Genomic DNA, 15,404 nt, shown 5'->3' with positions numbered 1-15,404 from the left:
CTTAGAATTTGAAAACAATTGTCTGTGTTTTTCTCAGCACAAATATGACCCCAGTTAAGATTATCATAATTTTGGTAGGTAGGAACACGAATTTAAAAGTTAAAGTAATATCATTGCATACTAAATAATAGTGTGGATTTTATACATAGAGTGCGATGAGTAAATGCTCAGTAACTTTCAATCAATTCATATTTGCTTTATATGCCAAATTCATCAGAAATTATGGTAATATTTCAGGCTTATTGGAGAAAATGGTTTTAGAATTTCTAACTTAAAATTGACAGAGAAGAATAAGAGGGATGAAGGAGGGAAAGAAGGGAAGAACCAGAGGAAAACAATGCCATCCTATCATATCAGCAATAAACTAGGCACTATTTGTGGAAGATGATGATATGGTTTAAAAGCATGGACACAACGAATAAATGCACTCACCTCGGTTAAATGAGGATTGGGATTAAAACCACAGAGGCTACAGACAGTGGTTTGACACCCAGTGCATGTGTTAAAATTGGCCTTTTCTGGAACATGCAACAGAAGTTCAGTGGTATTGCAAAGAGGACAGATGGTTTTAGGGAGGCCTTGTACTGGAGTCTGTGCTGCAGACGGAAAACTCGGTGGCTGCAGAGGCTTTTCAGCTCCTGTTTGGCTTACTGGTTTTGTAGATTGCTGAGCTGAGGGTTTTCCTGGGCCAGGCTGTTGAGGTGGGGGCTTTGCTGGGTCAGGCTGTTGAGGAGGGGGTTTTGTTGGGCCAGGCTGTTGAGGAGGGGGTTTTGTTGGGCCAGGCTGTTGAGGACTTTTTCCTGTCCCAGGCTGCTGAGTCAGAGACTTCACTGGCACAACCTGCTGTGCCGGAACCTTCGTAGGCCCAGGTGGCTGAGCTGCAGACTGTGGCCCAGGTTGGTGAGCTGGAGATTTTGGTAAACCTGGCTGCTGGGCAGGTGGCTTTGTTGGCCCTGGAGGCTGAGCTGGAGACTTTGGCCCAGGCTGCTGAGATGAAGGCTTGTCTGATCCAGCCTGCTGAGCTTGAGGCTTTGCAGCCCCAAGAGGCTGAGCTAGAGGCTTTGCCCCAGGCTGCTGAGCTGCCGGCTTTGTTGTCCCCGGTGGCTGGGCTGGGGGCTTTGTTGTCAGCTGTTGAGCTGAAGATTTTGCTGTCCCTGGCTGTTGAGCTAGGGCCTTCACTGGCCCTGGTTGCTGAGCTGAAGGCTTTGAAGGTCCAGACTGTGTTGTGGAAAGTTTTTCAGGTCCAGGCTGCTGGGCTGGAGGTTTTCCAGGACTTGCTTGCTGAGTAGGTGGTTTAGATGGGTTTTGCAGTGAGGGTTTGACTGATTCTCTCCTTAATGTCTCTGACTGTTTAGTCTGAGGCCTGGTTGTCTCTCTTTGAGGTGGAAATTTTGTCTGGTCTTTCTGAGGAGCCTGGGTAAGCCCCTGGACTGGCTTTCCTGTCTCTGGGGGTTGTGATTTAACTTTTTCTGATTGCTGAGAAGATATTGATTTGGGAGAGCCATCCTGCTGAGGTGGGGCCCTCACAGGCTCTTGCTGCTTAGGAATAGGCTTGGGTGACTGTTGCAATGGTGGTTTTGTGATTCCTTCAGGTTTTCCTTGTTCCTTTTGAGCTATTTTTTGTTTCTTGGCAGTTTCTTCCTGGGATGCATCAGAGTCTGATATCAAATCAAAAGGATTGAATTTATTTACAACAGAGGAAACAGCACTTAAAGGGTTAACCTCTGAGAGGAAGCCAGGCATCATACTAGACTTGTGCTCTTCCTTAAAATCAGTTCTAGACTTTGATTCTTTCAAGCTAATAGTGGAAGGACTCCTTCCAGGCAATTTCTGCTCTGACCTCAAAGTGTCTGTAGTTCTACTTTTACTGAGACCAGGCTGAGCTGGACGCCCAAGGTCTGGCGGTTTTCCTGGTTGCTTTGGAGGGTGACTACTATCCAACTCTTGTTTCCTAGAAAAGTGAAACAAAAAGAAGTAAAAATGATGAAAATTATCCCAACTCAAAATAATATTAAAAAGCTATCTTTCTTATATCCTCAAAATTATGAATGTATAAATATAACTATATAACTAGAATCCATTTTTGCAGCATCCTTTGACTGTAAAACTTTTAATGTCTTTGTTACTTTTTTATAGGCCCAAGGTAGAGATTTTACAATAAGGTGAAAAAAAGAAGGAAAAAAAAAAACCGATAATTGCTACTATAAATAATGAAAATATTAAAATATCAAGTTAGAAAATCTTCATAATAAAAATAATTTACATGTACACTTAACAGAATTTAACAATACTTAAAACCCTAATTAAATAGGCTAACTCGATAAGTCAATGCCATGCTATGTTCTAGTACCTTCATGTTCACAGGGTGTATCATTTTTGGACAATAGTTATGGTCAAAGAATGGTAGTCTCCCAAAAACTAGCAGCCCTAAGAAGTAAAAAACATTCATTTTAAAATGTGGGATTTGCTGCATCTGTTTCTTTTTGTGTTTTATTACTTGATTACAAGAATTTACATTAGCTACATAAAGCACACAATGTGACATCAGGGGAGCTTCTAGTAAGGAGGTTATGGGATGCCTTTCTAGAAACTCTGAGAAAGCTGAGCATGTATTTAATTTTATCCTATTACGTCTAAAAAAGTAATATCCATGAAATAGTACCCTCATTAAAACTTTGTAGAATGAGAATTCCTAGTCTGATTAGACATTTTTGAGAAATAGTTCCATTTAATTATTTTTTCCAATAGCTAATTCTTACTCTCAGATTTCTTTGTGAAGTAATAATAGATGCTTAAGGCATTTTGAAATATATCCTAGCATACAAACAGTATCAAGCTAGTTGTGATTGCACTTGTGCAAAGTGTTGTTACTTTCCTTTGATGAAAAATACATATAATGATCTTTTGCTTAATGTGTTCTATATTGACTAATGCCATTGTTCGATTATTAGTATTATTTATTGACATTGATTTTAAAATATAACAAGTAATTAATTTGCAAGATTTCTTTTAATTCATAGACAAATATACAAGATGAATTTTTAAGTTTTGGAAACAAGATAAAATTTAGATGATTGTTAAATAATTAAAATAGTTGTTTCTTACGTATACATGTAGCTAAAAATTAAGTACATTTTTAATTATAAATTTGCAACTAGTAACAACATGTGACATAAGAATTATAGAAAATTATAAGTATTTTGTTTGATATATGTAGCTTTTTAATTTTGGAAAGGTTTATTTCTTTTTAATTAAAAAAAGGAGAAAAAAGAATGAGTAAATAACATTTAAAATATGAGATGATCACAAAAAAAGTTCCACAGGTTTTGTTTTGTCAAAATTTACATGCTAATAGACAAGACTTTTAAATTTCAGATGATTAAGTAGTTAATATGAATTAAGTTTTTGAAATTCTTCTAATGACACAGAAATTTGAGTATGGATCAAGATGTAGGGCATGGTAGAAACATAGAAGTATTACTTCTAACTGCCAAAGGATCAAAAAGAAAATAACCATAAGTGGCAATGCATACACAATGTAATTTTCTAATAAGATAAGTAAATAGAATTCTTAGTTCTGGCAGTTTCCCCCAGGAAAAAAAGTTTCAAAAACTTTAGATATTGCCATGTCTCTAAAGCCTTTACTTAAACAAGGACCTAAAATTATTACTCTAATTAATTCCAACAATTCTAAGATAACATTTAAAATGTATTGCTACATATTTCTATTTGGAGAAAATAGAATGTTTCTTTACAGGTCTCCCTATGTGTTCCCTTCCATATGAAGGCAAAAGAACCACAGTAAACCTAAAATAGATTTTCAAAAGTTCACTGTTTAGATCTTTACAGTATTCTAGAAATGTTCTATATTACATTAATAAAATCGACCACATGCTTAGGGATGCCATTAGAGAAGTCACTATTCTATAAGTAATTATTTAGGCATTTTATTGAACTGGCTCCCTTGTGCAAAGTCCTAGAAATCTATATTTAAACAGAGTACCAAAAAAACCTTATTCTCAGTTTAACTAAATTATTCTCTTTTGAAAATACTATTAAATTTAATTGTTTTTGTGATATTAACTTAATCCAACATATGTACAAAACAAATAGGAATAAACTTTGTGAATACTGAATATTTGTGATAACAATAAAAAACAAAATTTAAAGCAAGCTGTATCAGAAATTATAATTGCTTGGAAGTTCTACAAATATAAGTTGTATTGTATTATAGAATCCCTCAGTGAGAAAATACCTATATAGCTATAAAGATTGCTCTACAATTTAGTTTTAGTTGCTATAATTATGAAAATAAATGGAAAACATGGAGATCTGGAAGCAAAAGTAGAAAGATATTAAGAGAAAATATAGGCTTAATACCAAACAAAAATATAAAGATGTCTTAGCAAACTGTGATCTTTTGGTGAATTTTTGTTTGGTATAACAGTTGTTCTGTTAAAAGGAAAATGACTAAAATGCAATCTGTGTCTTGTGTACTAGACTATGAACTCCTAGACAAAAAATATGTTTCACCCCTTTTTGTATCACAAGAACCAAACCTGGTAACTAGTAGATGAGCATTAATGTTTGATGAATAAACATGTCAGGTTTTGTTTTATGCTTCTTCAATTCTTGTACATGCTTTCTAAGTTCTAAGTTCAAATTCTTCTACATGCCTTCTAAGTTCTAAATGGAAATGTTCCATATTCAATTTAGAACCTGGACTTGGCCTGAAGCTCTAGGAAGAAAAACAGTTGTGGAGGTAATTAGCCAGGAGGGGAGGCCAAAGGAATGCTAAAGAAAATAATTGATTCAGTCACAATTCTTATAAAATATTCTACTTATCCGAAGTGTTTTTAGTAAAACTCTTTTTATATAACACATCTCTAGTTGTAAATAAAATGAGTAGAAGTCATAACATTGCATTTCCTTGGGTCTACAATGAATCAAAAATCTAAGAGCATTTCATTTGTAACCTGTAACTTCTAGCTTGTAACTACCCATGCTTTATACAACCTCCTTTTTCATTTTACTATTGTCATCCCTAGATTAAAATTTTTCTTTCATAGATTAGTAGAAAAAAAAATGGTTCAGCTACAAATGAGGTAAACATGTATTCAAGTGTAAGAATGTAAAAGCAGTTGGAATAATAAAATATTTTGTTAAAAGGAACATAGGCAATGACACTTGACAATGCTGAGTCACACAAAATTTTACTTTAGGAATATCAGCAATGTTAGGAATTTATTTTTATACTGTAGAGGATACTAGGACTTAAAGAGACTAAATGATTAATTGAAAGTTATAAAATTAGTCAGAAAATTATGGTGTCCTGACTCCTGGGGGTAGATGGGGGACTATCACTACATTGCACTGACTTCTCCATATGTAAAAGAACATAAACATCAATTAACTCATAAAAATAAATAATTCAATATATAACTTGACTGTAGCCATCATTGCTAGTGCTAGTCACTGCTGGTATCGATATTACTACTCTTTATATTTATAGGGTTTCTTCGTATTAAAATTCAAACAAAAATATCCCTCTCAGTTTTTAATTGATCCTCATAATGACTTTACAATATGTAAGACAAGTATTGCTTGCCTTATAGACAAGGTAATTGAGGTACATATGGCTGAGAAGCATATATAATTTACCAGGAGTCAGTTAAAGTTAATAGAATAAGAACCTAGGTACCTGGGCTCTCAATTTTTATTTCTTAAAAAAAAAAAAAATCAAACCCTACCATGTCTAACTCACAGCACTTAATCTCTTAAAACTTCAAATTATTTGAATATACTTTTGATATATACTTCAATTAATGTATTAATGTGTTTCTAAATATCTACCATATGGGGATTAATAACTTTCCAAAAATTATGTGCCTCTTATAGAAATCTTTCAGTAAAATACAAGCAGGTTGCAAAAATCAGAAATGTATTACTTATATATTTGGATGAAGCTTTCACCAATAACTATTTAAACCAGAGATTACCTATTAGTAAGAATTCTACCACAATAAATTATCAAATTCTTCATAAAACATAGTTTCATAGACTGAAATGACATTTTCAGCCACCCTCCAAAAGAAGAAAAGTTAGGAATTTAGAAATCAAAGTTCACACTTTTCTTGGTGTTTGTAACCAGTATGCTAAACCTGTTGCTTGTGCTTCTTATGAAATATTGTAGAAGAGCCAGCACATATTTCTAAAAGGCTAATAAAAGTACTGTACCTCAATATTATTCTATGAAAATTTAGTATATGAACATTCAATATATTTTCCAAGTCACATTTTCATCAGTAGAAAAAAATAGTATATACTATAAGCTGTACTACTTAGATAATGGTTAAGGCTTTTAACCAAAGAAATAGCCCAATATATTATCAGCTTAAAAAAGAAAAATATAGTCAATACAAAAGAGTTGGTTTAACTAGTAGTGGTGGTTTCCTTTCGAGGAAATAGGCTTTTTACCTGATAGATTTTAGGCATTTAGGATTTTATGTGAAAAATTCTGTCACTATCCATGAAACATTTTATATTTCTCCTACATTAAATATTGTAATTATTTGACAAAATTATATGCATATACTTATCTGATAGGTCCTAAGGAAAAAAATATTTTAATTTTATGAAATAGGGTATAAGAATCTACACCTATATATCCAGATCTTTTACATTTCCAATACTGCAAAATTGTAGGTTTCTCTTCAGTTATTATAAAGCAGAAATGGTTTCAGGACCACGGATAGAGAACTATTCTCTATGGGAGGGTGCAAAGTTAAGGGGTTTGTTTATAGTAATAAATGCAGGGCCGGCACAATGATTATACCCTCTTATTACTCTAATTAGAAACAACTAATTTATTAGGATGAAGGAAAATGGAGAGCTAGAGAAGAAAATGAATATGTTCATATTACAAATTAGCTCTTAATTGCCTATGCAAGTTGTCGTTTATTTGCTTTGTCTTTAAAAGTATGTATTGTAAACTAATTTTAAGATAACACAAATTCACATGTTCTTCCATAAACTGTAAGACACTTGTATATAAAAGAGCAGTGGCTTAAAAAATTGCACATGCTAATTCAGAAATACATGTACAGCACCTGCTCTGCTGTGACCAAACCATATGTTTAATGCCACAACGTATTTTAGGGCCCTACACTGAATGTAAAAGGTGTATTCATTCTATACCTTCTACCTTAACAGCTCCCGTTCTCCCATGGGGGTGGGGTAGGAAGGAAGGACAAATCACTTCCAGGGTTATTAATGATATTGTTATTGAAATATTTAGATATAATTTACAGAGAAAAAGACTCCAAATGACCGAGGAAGTTTAAACAGAGACAGGTAAACACCTTGCTCTATCCATTTCCCAACACATCTGTTTTGTATTAATGGAAGACTTCCAGATTAGTAAAGCTCTGGAGGGCGTCTCTCCACGCCATCCTAGAGGGAAAAGGTACCAAAAGGCTAAAAATCACAACCTAAAATCACAGTTCCAAGAATGCAACCCTTGACTATCCCACCAGAAACTCAACAACATTTTTATTCTGCCATCAGAAGGCTTATGATCTCTTTACCGCCACCCCATTAGGGAGGATAAAATGAACGGAGACGACATATATGTACTGCCGAGCTGGCACATACAGGCTGGCACATATGTGCACGAGAAGCTGTACATATATACCCGGACATATATATCATGCTGTGCGTGCCTGTGCATGGAAGGCGGCTCCGCAGCGGCAGGGGTGACGCTTCCCTTGGGCAGCCCCTGCGCCCTTGACATGACAGCGGCGATCTGTCTCCTCTCTTCTTCGCTCAGCTGGCTCAGATCCGCCTCCATGCCCGCCGGGATCACCGAGTGCAATGGGGTCCCCGCCCCGCCAGCCCCTCCTCCGGCGGCCGCTGCTGCTGCTGCCGCCAGCCCTTCAGGGAGCCCTTCCCCTTCCAAGCTCGCCTCATTGCCCATGGCTCAGGGAGGCTCGGGACCGCCGCGCTTCCTCCTAGCGCTGCGTCCCCGTCAGGAAGCCGGCGGCCGGAGGAGCAGCGCGAGCCGGGGTCTGCCGCGGGGCGCGCAGGCGGCGGAGTCCCTGGGCTCCGGACCGGGTACCGCTGCCCGGAACGCCAGACGGGGATTAATCCAGCTCGCAGGTGACGCCCGCGGCAGGTGCCTCCTCCATGTTGGACAACGCCAGAGAACCTTTACAGAAGACAACTCGCCGACGCCGCCTCAGCGCCCCGAACCGGGGAGAAGCAGATCTGAGCAGAGCCAGCCAGCGCCGTCGACCCCTCCCACGGTGCCCCGCCTCTTCGCAGTGCGCATGCCTCCCTCGGAACAGGTGATGCTCACGCCCCCGCCTATTCGCTCTGCGTCGTTCCATATCCTTCCTCACTCTTAGCACCGATTTAAAGGAGCCCAGCGAGAGCACAGATTAAAAACCTGGACGAAACTACCCTGGTTTCTTGCAGGCATATTTCAGGATGCCTCAACCTGACTTTTAGTGGACTACGTTCAAGGTGGGCGCAAAGGGACTGGAGGGAAAGTGTTCGTTCCCACCTTTGGTTCATGGGGTTTGAAGTTTTTTGGTTTTTGTTTGGAAGGTCGAAAAGATCATAAGAATAGGTTCAGGTAACTGGAGATGAACAGGAAAAACCTGTTACCTTCGGGACAAATTTCCCAAAAGGAGCAAAAATGAGTCCTTTTTATTTAGATATGTCCCAGAACAATTAGATTAAAACTTTAGATACAGTATCACTAAGCAGATAAGGTTTCTGAATGCATATAACTGTTGTACCCTAAAGGGACTACGTAAAAGTAAAGAATTGTGGGAAACTGTTGATAGGATACTGTCGTAAGGTATAGGGTGTAGAAATTAAAATGTTGTAGTAGTGTGAAATTTTGAGAACATGAGTTAATTCCATTGTTGTACAAATGTAGGCAGAAGAAACCAAAAAAGTGAACTCATCTGTATGAGTCGCACAGCTTATTAGCAGCAGAGATATAACTAATTAACCACTCTTTCGACGACCCACTCTCCACCCACCCCCAACACACACACTATTATTTTGCTACTACATTTCTTAGAAGGGAATGTTTCAGTTCAGTACTAGGTCTGCAGCCCCAATTTTGCTACCTACCTTTCCTAACAGAGTGGACTTAAGGTATCAGTTGTTGAGGTTAAAGAAAATCAAAAGCTAACAACTGGAACAAGTAAACAAATTAGTAAGTTGCTCAGAAAGTAAGTTTCCAAGTGTTTGCAGTAATCATCATAATAGTTTAGGATTGTGCATTCCACTTGTATCAAAACTAAAAGGTGGCACAGTTATAACAATGTGTGACTACATGACTACTCTATAGCTAGACATCGGATGTATCATTACTGGTCGAGTTCCTACAGAAATGCATAAACTTTGATTCTCTCATAACAAACAGATCTGACTTCCAAAGTCAAAACTGCAAAGAGTCATTCATTTAAATAAAGTAAAGAGGGCTCTCACTTCATACAAACAAATCAAGCTGAGGCAACCTGACATTCTGATGGCCACAACTGGAGAAAAATACGTTGTGGTCATACCTCCTAGAAATGAGTTTGCTTCAGAAAAGTAGATAATTAGGTACAAATTCCAAATCATAATGCCTTCACTGACCAAACGAGTAACAATTTTCATGGCCCAGACTGCTCTGTGAATCAATAACATGGTAGATGAAGGTAGGAAAGGAGAAGAGCCATACACTGGCTTTCGTCTCATAATATTCTCAATTTTTGTGAGAATAAAATATATTTCATTTATTCACACCCACAAACTACAAGCTAAAAAATAACTACCCTTTCAAACTCTAGCATCAGAGTAATGATTAAAGTGAGAAAACATATTAATTCCATATTCTCTCCTATTGTAGATGAAAAGAAGTAAAAATAAATAAGAAGTGATAATATGTTTGCTAGGCTAAATAAAAAGTAATCATTTGTAAGACGAGAATATTATAGCCCATTGGGCAAAAATGTGCATTCACTGCTCCTTCCCTCCTTTCTCCAAGGAGCAAACATCATCAGAAAACAGGAAAATTGGAATATATGGTGAGAAGACTAAATGGACTGTAAAAACAAAACATGATTGTGACACTTGGGAAACATTTTGATATTTTTTAATGATTTTGCCTTTGGTATCCTTAAAACTGAATTTTGAATTAAATTTCTTATTTTAAATTCTCCATTTCAGCTTAAGGTCACTTGTGCTTAGGAGATGTTTCTGATCTAAACAGAAACACTGCACTCCTTATGTGTGGATTCTTAGAAATCTAGGGGTACAAGAATGTTAAATGCCATAGATAACTTTATCGAGTTCTTCCTTGCTTACCCAGAAAAGTGTCATAATTCGTTTCATCCTACAAATTAATGGTGCTATATTTAAAATCTTTGTCATATCTTCACTCTGATTATCACTTATTTGAATTTAGATTTAAATTAACTGATATTTCAGCTCCAATTCTCTCAGGTAATGAAAGGATCGATTTCTGAAAACTTACACTGTTACATACCATTATGTTTTTAAAAATGACTTCCCAACCCAACAAAACCAGATCTTTTCCTTTTACTTAATTTTTGTTTCATTTTCCCTGGTAGTTTCTAAATGTAATAGTTAAAAACTGAACATGGCTGGATAATGATTCCTTGGAATGGGGTGGTCTAATCTAATAGTGTCCTTGCAGAACCATTCAACCTGGGATAAAATCAAGTAGATCACCTTATGTGTAGTCACATGTACAATACTTAAATAAATTAATTATTTTGCAAAAATTGAAGTCAGAATAGTTTTTATCAACTATAGAAAAATATGTAGGCTCACTAATTTTTAAAAACCTACAATTAAATAATCTTCATATAATTTGGCCTATAAAAAATAATAGCATACATTTCTTAAACTATTTAGCAAGTAACATTTTGAATATTAGATTACTTATTAAATTCCCATATGTCATGATTAAAGCCATTATAATAATTCTAGTGAGTCTTTTGTAAAATATAATTTATAAGCTAAATTAAAAAGTATAAATAGATTCTACTTTTCTGGAAAATAATTTAGCAATACCTATCAGGAGCCTTAAAAAGATTCATAACCTGTGCTAAACTCCTGGAAATCAGTCATAAAGAGACCATTTGAGTTACAAAAATGATTTGTGAAAAAAAAAGTTCACTGCGGTATTACTTATAACAAATAAAACAGTCATTACTGTGTCAATATAGAAGAACAAAAAAGTAAAATCTGATACTAGATGATAGTATTTTATGAAGATATTCATTTAAAATAATGCTTTTGTAGAGTATAGGAAAAATTTCACAACATATAGATGGGGTAAATTTTCATAAAGTTCCATAATAATAAATGTGTCTCAAAAATAAACTACTTCAATGCATAGGAGAAAAATAGGAAATAAACAAATGAAACCAACAAACAAAACCCATATATATTTAATGACAGGACCATAAGTCATCTTACTTTTCCCTCTAATTTTCTATATTTTCTAAATTTTCTAAAGTGTATTTGTAGATTTTGTTTTCTTTTATGGTAGAAGAACATCAATAATTAGTACTAATTGTTTCTTTAAAACAACAAAAACAATACAACCTGTTAAGCCAGGCAATCAAAACGTAACATCTTTGAAAAAAAAAAAAAGACCTCTGAAGAAGCTGGAAAAAATCACGTGGTATATACTATAACAGTGATTTCATGTGATGTGATGAGTGATAAAATTCAGGTTATTCTTATACTTTCTATTTTTAAAATCCCATGTATTTTAGTGTGTGTATGTATATCTTCATTTTATGTAAGTATTTATAATATGACAGTTTTTATACAGGCACATATCATTTTTTAATGTTCCTTAATAGAAGTTAAGAGAAGATTGTGTTAAATTAGGGGAGCAGGAACCTGCAGTAGCTTAAGGTCCAACATCATTTTTTGTTATGGCTGAGCTGCTTCTCAATTGCTGTTCTCAGCCATTTTTGTTAGTTCTGCTTTAAAATGAGATTTGCAGCTAGAGTGGAGGAAATTCAAGTGAGATTACAGTTGATTATGAACAAGCTTCTCAATTTTGAGGGGAAAAATTGAGAAGTGTTTTAGAAAAGAGTTTGATAAATGTATTTTTGAATTCTGACATCTGGAATATGAGACAGTTTCTTCCCTTTTATATTCATTCCAAAGTAAATCTGTAATTTAAAATAAAAGAGAAAGTAGCTTGTATTTAAAATGTGTTCCTATAGACACAAGATGTATAAAATATTAAGAATAAAATTAGTTTCTGTTACAATATAATATTACTTTGTAAATTGAAAATTACTAATAAGTCTTAAGCTTATAACTTAGGTGATTCAGCGTTATTCACCCATTTTATTAATGAGCTTTAGAATTCAGAACCTACTCTTTGGAAAATGAGGATATGTGTGCATGTCTTATTCTTCATGATTTTGGTTGACTAGTCTGATTTTAAATCCTAGGTCTGCCGTTTACCTACTTGGGTTAGTAAGTCATTGACTTTTCAGAACTCAAGGTTCTTCAACTCTAAAAATAAAGAAAACAATATTACTACTCAGGGTTCCTGTGAAAACTAAATGAGAAAATGGATGTGAATGCATTTAAACTAGGAAACACATTATCATAATTGTGGTAGATTGTTACTATACTGGTCCTCAACAAATCATACCTCCCTGTGTCTACTATCTGCTACAGTAAGATTGCCACACATACGATCAGAAAGTAGGGTCTGTTTCCTCACCCCTTGACTAGAACTGAACCTCTGCCATTTTTTTTTTTAACCAAAAAAAAATGTGGTGAGAGAAACATGTAATTTCCCAGGCTATCCTTCCAGTCTGGCCCTCTTCATACCAAAAGAACTCCGAGTTCTAAAGTAGCTTGAGGCAACTCCATAAGGAGAGGAGCCCAGCTGCCCCAGCTGCCGGCGGTCTCAGCTGAGGCCTGTGAGTCCCCTTAGAGGACCCTGCCTCAGCCGAGGTACCTGCAGGAGATCGTCACATCAGTGAACTAGATGAAGCCAACAGAAGAACTGCCCAATCAACCCAAAGGGTCATGAGATGGATTAATAACAGTTATTATAATAATAATTATTTTAATTCACTAGGTTTGGGGAGGTTTAAACTACTTAATTGATATTTCAGTTTTACACATTATGATTATGCATAATCTTTCAAAATTCCCTTTTCACTTTTAGTGATGGTTTTCCCATCTACTGTCCAGCTGGACTTGAGATATTTGGACTTGAGATATTTGTTAAAAATTTCCAAATGCCATCCTTCTCAACTATAAATTCTAGAGCCCAATTATACTGCATACTTACTTTCTTGTTTCGTGACAGGATCCAATGAGAAAATATGTGGGAAGATGATTTTTGAACTATGTAACACTATCCATATATAGTTATCTAAAAAGATGGAAAACTTAAGAGAATTTTTCTGAGGGAGACCAATGTATTTATTTGAGAAGCCGCTGGGGAAGGAGGGTGACACTCTTAAGGTCTTACTCAAGATAGTGGCTAGAACTATGAAAAAACAGTATGGAGAGTCCTTGAAAATTGTCATACGACCCAGCAATTCTACTTATGGATATCTGTCTGAAGAACAAAAACACTAATGTGAAGATACACACACTGCTATGTTCACTGCAGTGTTATTTACAATAGCCAAAATATGGAAGTAACCTAGGTGTCCACTGATAGATGAATAGATAAAGAAGACACACACACACACACACACACACACACACAGAGAAATATTACTCAGCAATAAAAAAAAATGAAATCTCGCCATTTACGACAATATGGATGTACCTAGAGGGTATAATGCTAAGCGAAATAAGTCAGACAGAAATACGAATACCATATGATTTAACTTATATGTGGAATTTAAAAAAAAATCAAAACCAACGAATGAAACAAAATAAAAACAGACTCATAGAAACAAAGAACAAACTAATGGCTGCAAGAGGGGAATAGGGTAGAGGGATGGGTGAAAAAGGTGAAGGGGAAGATAGTCAATAATAGTGCAATAACTTTGCACAGTGACAGATGATTACTAGACTATGTTGAGCATATTGTAAGGTATGTAAATAGCAAAGCATTATGTTGTACTCCTGAAATTAATATAGCAATTGTATACCAAATATAAAAATAAATATTAGTGGCCAAATTACAGATGTATAGGGTGAAAAACTTAGGAACAGAGGTTGAAAGATATTTGGGAGATTTTATAAAGTTAATATGATGAATATACATTATATAACAGCAATATATATATCTAAGAAAACCTGTTAATATTAACTTCTAAAAGAGTCAGGAACACATTAAATAGATGATAGTACATTTTATCTAGCCTGGTGATGAAATGGAATTCAGACATTTTGAGAAGAGAAAGTAGGGTTTATCTTAATTGCTCTATAGAATGAAGAGAGAGCAGTTTGAATTGGTTGTGTAGCATGGATTGAAAGACGAAAGTACAAAAATGTGTAAGGGAAAGGGGACCTGATGCCACTTATTTGGAGCAAAGGAAAATGGAAATATCTTCACTGCTACCTCTAGCGATGTGGCCTAGGGGCCTTTGCAGGACCACCACCACAATGAGATTTTAAGGTGGTTTCTCTGGGTGGTGGACTATAAACCCAGCTTTGTCTCTGTCAGGCAAATTCCAGGAAATCCCACCTTACTAAGTCATTTATTTGTACATGGATTCTTTGAGAAGGGAGAAGGGTGAGGGGTGGCACAGAAAGAGATACAGAGCTTTATATCCAATTTAATATACATTAAAAATATAGACAATATAGATATGAGCATACCCAGAAGCCGGAAGACAAAGGACATCTGACATCTCTGTTTCAGTCATTACTATCATATGTGCTAAAGTGCAAGGTTTATTACAGTTTTCAGAGAGAACCATAATTTTCTCATGTGCTAATTCCAAACTAATGGGGGAAATCTTTCGGAAGTTTGCTCCTGTCTGAAAACAAAAACAAAAACAAAAAACAAACAAAAAACAAGTAGATAAATTTCAATAGGGATATGTAAAGTATAATACAAAAAAAGATGATAAAATACTTACAACAATGGTTCAAAACCCTCAGAGAATATTACAATGACTTACAGATATTTGAAAATTCAATAGCTGGGCCTCATCTCAGACAAATTAAATCAGAATCTTGAGAGAAGGGGTGTCATTCGTACTTTTTTTAAAGCTCCTTAGATGGTAATATACAGTTGGTTGAGAAAAACTGCTTTGAAGGGATAGTGGATTTTTTTTAAATGCCAGTTTATTATATTTTTCATACTATATATACATAATTTTTTTTTAACAATTTAATTTTTTTATTTCTCCTCTCCCTCCTCCTCTCTC

At 35.4% G+C, this 15,404-nt stretch overlaps 1 protein-coding gene across 1 annotated transcript in view; it reads right to left on the bottom strand.

The window, feature by feature from the left end:
- Nucleotides 1-7,975, bottom strand: part of PCLO (piccolo presynaptic cytomatrix protein) — a 352,477-nt gene extending 344,502 nt beyond the window's left edge. Inside the window, 2 exon segments of the mRNA XM_006925736.2 lie at nucleotides 433-1,951; nucleotides 7,722-7,975. Coding sequence (XP_006925798.1) covers nucleotides 433-1,951; nucleotides 7,722-7,975 — 1,773 coding nt within the window.
- Between the last annotated feature and the right edge of the window lie 7,429 nt (nucleotides 7,976-15,404).

The sequence above is a fragment of the Pteropus alecto genome, unplaced genomic scaffold (genome assembly GCF_000325575.1).
Source record: "Pteropus alecto unplaced genomic scaffold, ASM32557v1 scaffold69, whole genome shotgun sequence".
Taxonomy (NCBI): domain Eukaryota; kingdom Metazoa; phylum Chordata; class Mammalia; order Chiroptera; family Pteropodidae; genus Pteropus; species Pteropus alecto.
The sequence above is the reverse complement of the archived record's forward strand: the minus strand, read 5'-3'. Positions and strand labels throughout refer to the sequence as shown.